Consider the following 6,757-nt stretch of genomic DNA (forward strand, 5'->3'; position numbering starts at 1 on the left):
ATTTTTCTTCCCCCATCTAATATTAACATTATTAGCATGGCCAGAAGTAGGTGTATATTGTTTCAATTTCAAATAATCAACTCTTTAAATACCCAGTCTACTTATTTTAGAGTCCATGAATATCTATTTAAATCTTTCATCTTCTTTTCCTCCTATTTAAATTCATTTTGTGGATTTTCTTTAACTTACTGGGTTGAACCTTTATTTATATCACATTTTTTCTATAAAAAATATATTATGGGATGCTATAAAATTTTGTCTGGGTACATCTTTGGCTATATCCCATAAGTTTCTACACATAATATTTAATTTATTGCAAGTTTGAGCTTCCTTTGTTCTATGTAGTGTTTCACGCATATGATAAAGTATTTCAAATTCTCCAATTTAGATGTAAACCTATTCTTATTTTAGAGTTCCAATACTAAAGTGAAAGTATTAATAATTGTCCTATGGAGACCAACTGAATACACTAAGCACATAAAGCATTTCCATTTAAAATTCAAATTTTAGTGGGAATGCTTTCAATTTTTCCCCATTCAGTATGATGGTGGCTGTGGGTTTGTCATAAATGGTTTGTATCATTTTTAGATAGGCCCCGTCTATGCCTATTTTGTTAAGTGTTCTTAACATAAAAGGGTGTTGAATTTTGTCAAATGCTTTTTCTGCATCTATTGAGAGGATCATATGCTCTTTATTTTTGCTTCTATTTATGTGGTGAATTACGTTTATAGATTTGCATGTGTTAAACCATCCCTGCATCTCTGGGATGAAGCCCACTTGGTCGTGTTTCCCTAATCATCACCTAAATGCACATCGGGGAAGGATACCAATTGGATATCAGACTGAGATGGGGGTGGGGGAGGAGTTGGGTGTATGCGTACAGGATGAGTGGGTTGTGCACCGTCTGGGGAATGGTCATGCTTGAAGGTGCAGACTCGGGGAGGTGGGGAGTGGGGGAGGGGATAGAGTTATGACTACATGGTGAGCGCCAGGCGCACTGTCTGGTGAATGGACAGGCTTGAGGCTCTGACTCGGGGGGATGGGCAGGACATGGACATTGTATATAACTTGAACTTATGTACCCCCATGATGAGCTGAAATAAAAAAAAATAATAAAAAAATAAAATTCAAATTATAGAATTATTCCTTGTTCCATTTATAGTATCACCTTAAGCTATGTAGTCTATATATCCTTAAGTCATTCTTTTTTTTTTTCATCTTTTAATTCTATCTTTTTCATTTTGTACTTTTTGGTTTTGCTTTCTTTAAGCAGTAAACCCACACTTTAAAAAGTGATGTTTATCCTGAATAATGTTTTAGCTGTAATTAATATAGTTCTTTTCTATCTAATCTCATTAGATGCTTTTAAAAACTCTTCTAGGCTTTTATATTTGTTTTCATATTTTCAAGGATTTTAGAACACACACCTACCAACATACATGCATATACACACTCATATACATGTATCTTTTTAACTCATTTTAATACTAGTTACTGAATTTTTTGGCACTTTTAAAAATTATTCTTATTCTTATAGTTGTCTTTGTGTTGGAGTCATAAGTAAAAATCTATATTTTCTGACTCATTTACTGAGAGAAATATGTTAGATTCTTAATAATTGTATATGTATTTATTTATCATTGGTGCCTTTCCCTCTGTGTTCCAAGAGAAAGGGACATTGTTGGTGGTACCTTTAGTCCCTGGAATAATGCCTAGTGATGAGACGGGTCACAGGAAATAGCTGAATGAATAAATACATGAATGAATGAAAGCTGCTTTCTGGTACTTCCTAATTTTCCATTCAATTTAAATAGAATCTATTTTCTATGTGGATTATTAGCATTCCATTTGCAGACCTTTTTTAAAATCTATATTTATATATATGTATAATGTTTAGAATTATGTTGCATTCTATGCAATTTTTCAATTATATTTACATTATTTTTAAACATATATATTTAAACTGAACTGAATGTTCACCAGTAGTAATATTATATAGTTTTTCACTCTTCTTAATTCTTAACTTTCCTGGGATATCCTTAATTAGAGGTCAGGGAACTGACTCTAAGATTTTAAGTAATGTGCAGTAAGACACACTGCAGAGTAATAATGGAGCCAGGTCCCCAAACATTTCTTATTTTTATTGTGTATTCCAGATGTGAATTCACCACCCACGGTGTGGCTGCCCCTCCACCGTCTGAGACCCTGCGTGGCTTCCTGCTGCCTTCGGGCTTACAGAGTCCTCCACACATTTCCTGTGGTCTCCTTCTCTAGGGTTTATGACTAACTGATCAGGTCAGGAAGCTTCTGAGAGTGAAAGAGGGTGGGGAAAACATTAAAATAGGTGGGACTCTAGGACAGAAGGCAGAACCTGGGCTGCCCCACTCTATCCCAGATGTAGGTGTTCCTCTGGGAAAGCCCTCGAGACCCACAAAAATGTAAAATAAAGCCCCCCACAAAAAAACACACATTGCTTTAAATGTACAAAAGGTACACTGAAAAGATCAGAATAAACATGTTAAATGTTAAACAAACTTTTATACATTTTAAACTATAACTCAATTCTACTGATAATAATTAGAAAATAGTTTCGACCTCTTTGCTCTGGTCCACATGCCTAAAAGAACTGACCACTGACACCTCACCATATTCCTCATTTACAAGGCTCTTCCTGAACTGACTTTTGTTTCCAGGTTATTACAAGCTCCGTTACACTGTAGAAATGTTACATTTGCTACTAATTCTGTAGTAACGCTTCTTCCCCAATCTTCACATTGCTTATCTTTGGTCACCTTTCACTGTCTGTGTTAAAGTTTTCCTTAAAGCTCTTAAGGCATTACCTGGAACCGTGGTTCCCCTTTGTTACTTGTTTATTGTGCTTTTCCTACAGCTAGACTGTGAATCACAGGAGACACAATCTCCTTTGTTTACTACAGTATCCGCAGAGCTGAGAACACTGCACAGAACTCTCCATGAATAAAGATTTGGTGTGTGAATCAATGAGAAACTGACAACGGAGTGAAGGAACAATAAGCACGGGCAGTGATCAGATGAAGGACGCTGTGATCCTTTTATTAACTGGAGTTCACCATAGTTTTCAGCCATGTCTACAATTTATGGTTAATTTTTACATGAGACAGATCGGTTTTAAGATTATCTTGAAAATGCCCAATTACATCAAGCATCTTTGAATTGCTGTATTTGGTAATGTGAATTTCTTGAATCAATTGTCTTATACTTGTACCATATTTTAAATAAATGAAGCCAAGTCTGAGTGAAGGATTGTCTCTAGGGCCCAGGTGCTCTGCAATTGTAATTAAACTCCCCTAAACCAAGCACCAATTGCCAAATGCCCTCTCATCTTCATGCCACGGGGACCCAGCTTTGGAATTGCTCTTCACCAAGAAGAAATAGCCAGGAGAGAAGAACCTGCAAATCCATCCCACTAAAAACTGTTTGATATTAGTTACATTATTAATTTAATAATGCATATACAGACATTTTTAAATTACTCATTTTATCTTTTGTGATTTTCATTAACCCCGTACATTTGTTCTTATGCCTCCAGGTCAAACTCAACACCATGGATGAAGACAACAGGACCTTGTCCAGTGACTTCACCCTCACGGGGCTCTTCACTCACAGCAAAGCCTCAGGATTCCTTTCTGGTGCCATCTGTGCTGTTTTCTTCATGGCCATGACAGCTAATGGGGTCACCATCTTCCTGGTCCACGCAGACCCTCACCTCCACACCCCCATGTACTTCCTCCTCAGCCACCTCTCCTTCATCGACGTGATGTACAGCTCCACCATCGTGCCCAAGATGCTGGTTGATTATTTTGTGGACAAGGGGATCATCTCCTTCGTTGCCTGTACAGCCCAGTGCTTTCTCTACATGGGCTTTGTGGGGGCTGAATTCTTCCTGCTGGGGCTCATGGCCTACGACCGCTACGTGGCCGTCTGCCACCCCCTCCGCTATCCTGTCCTCATGAGCCAGCGGGTCTGCTGGATGATCTTGGCCAGCTCCTGGCTTGGTGGTGATTTGGACAGTTTCCTCCTCACCCCCATCACCATGAGTCTCCCGTTCTGCGCCTCGCACGAGATCAATCACTTTTTCTGTGAGGCACCCACCATGCTGAGGCTGGCCTGTGGTGACAAAGCCGCCTATGAAACGGTGATGTACATGTGTTGTGTCATGATGCTGCTGATCCCCTTCTCTGTGGTGATGGCGTCCTACACCCGGATTCTCATCACAGTGCAGCAGATCAAGTCGGCAGAAGGGAGGAGGAAGGCCTTCACCACCTTCTCATCACATGTGATCGTGGTGACTCTGTTCTATGGGGCTGCCTTGTACATGTACATGTTTCCCAGATCCTACCACACCCCGATCAAAGACAAGGTCTTCTCTGCCTTTTACACCATCCTCACCCCCCTGTTAAACCCTCTCATCTACAGTCTGAGGAACAGGGACGTGATGGAGGCCTGTGACATGACAAGAAAAGAATTCTGACAGGCTAAAACCTCCATGTCTGTCTGGGGGTATATGGGATTCCACCAAGGATAATATAGACAATATTGGCAGCAACTGCCAATGCCAGTTGCTTTGAATGGTCTATCAAGGGGACCTCCATCAAAAATGTGAAGCCACTGTAACATTCACACACAAATTATAACAGAGTTCCATAAACACCTCTAATGTGTACTCCTTCTTTGTTTCTACTGATTCCAATTGTGCTGTCATACCACTTATCTGATTACAATTCAAGTTTATTAATGCCCCCCAAATCTCTGGTTAATATTGTACACTCTGTCCATCTTCAATGGCCTCATAAGAACTGGTGATTTTGACTACATTCTTTAAACTATCCATAGATAGAGTTTATGGAAGGTTTAGAGATACCAACATTTGAAAGTCATTTGAAGGAGAATAAATTGTCATAAAACTTTAAAAGGGATATCTATGTATATTCACACAGGATTTAAAAAATCCAGGTATCTCTTCTTTGAGTTACAATGAAAACATTCCTCCTTTATCTAAATTTGGTGCTGGCAAAAATTAATCATGTATTTTGCAGATATGCCAAGACTAAACCTCTGTGGGGGAAGGATACTATGATGTTACCTTTTTTTTAATGTGGCAAATAATTGTTACAGTGCAAGACACAGTGAAAGGTAGTTGAGAAAGAAGTACCCCATTAACTAGCAATGTCTGTAATCAATTTTCAGCTTTTTCTCCAATTCTTTAGGATTGTTAGACTTCTGAAATCTCTCTGTAGATGTTAGTGGTGGTAAAGCTATTTCTATCAGTCTTTTTCTTCCAAAGAAACAGCAAACAGCACATTTTTCCTTCTTTCAGCTCTGTATTTTACAATGGACATAACAAAATGGGAAGGAAATAATCAACTTTTCATTTGAAAGTTAGAGCTGGAAAACCCTTTGTTAAGGACTTAATTTTTTTTAAGGAAGCTGAGACCTAGAGAAGTATGTTTGGCTTAAATCATAGAACTCAGTTGTAAAAACCAGGACTATATCCCAGATACCCTGGGTCACCTCTGCATGCTGCTATCCCCGGCTTTGTGCTCTCACCAGCTGGACAAAACCCCAGCCAGGTTCAGTGATATTTCACTGCTCACAGATGCCAGAGATGATGGGTGAATGAAACAGCCATGTCTCCACATGGCTGGGTGTTACATCAAATAAATGTTTAGCCAAATGGAACAGCCCACCTTGGAAAACTATGGGTTGGGCTGACTGGTTAATTGAGAAGGGAGACCTGATCCTGCTTAACTGAGCAGAGTTATCAATTATAAAACAGGGGTAGTTTTCCTGAGGCCTCTAACTGGAGGCTCTCATCTTCAATACTGTCAAACTGGTTAGGAAAATACCATGTGCCAGATGATGGGAATAAGCCTTTGCAACCCAGAAGATGTTGAGTACAAGAAATACAATAAATTAGAAGAGAAAGAGGGAACTGATGCATGAACTGGGCATCAATTTCAGCTCCTCCACATGTGGACTCCTGTCAGTCATGTGATGTTACTGAGACCCAGTTTCCTCTTCTGTAAAATTTGAGTTAATATAAACTTTTTCCTTGTATGATTTTAGTAATCAAGTAAAATCACAAATTCAATAAAACTGTACAAGTACTAGTCATTATTTTAGCTATTCTTAACCAGAGTGATTACATTTCATATTCATTTCCAAAAATATTTCCCATTTTTCTTTTCGTATCTATCCCTCATATACCTTGTTATCACAGCTTTAGGGATTGAAAGTAGATCTTTATAGGAAATTAGAAAAAATAATGCACTCCTTAAAAATTTAGTTAAAATAAAAATGAGCTAGGACTACACACCTATTAGGATGGCTACAATTAAAAATTCTGACAATACCAAATGCTAGTGACATACAGGAACTCTCACTCATTATTGGTGTGAATGCAAACTGCTATAGTCACTTTGGAATATGGCTTTGGTTGTATCTTACAAAATTAAACATGGTCTTACCATATGATCTGGCAGCTGTGCTTCTGGGAATTACCCCTACTGATTTGGAAACTTACGTTTACACAAAACCAGCAAATGGATGTTTATTGTAGATTTTTCATAGTTACCAAAACTTAACCAAAATGCCCTTCAGAGTTGAATGGATAAATAAACTGTGCCATATCCATATAGTAGATATTATTCAGTTATAAAAAGAAATTATTTATCAAGCCATGAGATGACATAGAGGAAACTTAAATGCATATTACAAA

General features: G+C 38.2%; 1 protein-coding gene across 8 annotated transcripts in view; it reads left to right on the forward strand.

Moving 5' to 3' along the window:
- LOC123648940 (olfactory receptor 2T6-like) overlaps nt 1–6,312 on the forward strand; it is a 54,446-nt gene extending 48,134 nt beyond the window's left edge. For 4 of the 8 annotated variants that reach the window (XM_045566874.1, XM_045566877.1, XM_045566879.1 and 1 more), the window contains 2 exons: nt 2,157–2,295; nt 2,891–6,312. In XM_045566874.1, the coding sequence (XP_045422830.1) occupies nt 3,584–4,510 (927 nt within the window). In that variant the 5' untranslated portion in view covers nt 2,157–2,295; nt 2,891–3,583 and the 3' untranslated portion in view covers nt 4,511–6,312. The remainder of the gene's footprint in view (nt 1–2,156; nt 2,296–2,890) is intronic. The other 4 variants (XM_045566880.1, XM_045566882.1, XM_045566878.1 and 1 more) reach the window with 3 other exon arrangements.
- The last annotated feature ends 445 nt before the right edge of the window (nt 6,313–6,757 follow it).

The sequence above is a fragment of the Lemur catta genome, chromosome 13, assembly GCF_020740605.2.
Source record: "Lemur catta isolate mLemCat1 chromosome 13, mLemCat1.pri, whole genome shotgun sequence".
NCBI classification, from domain to species: domain Eukaryota; kingdom Metazoa; phylum Chordata; class Mammalia; order Primates; family Lemuridae; genus Lemur; species Lemur catta.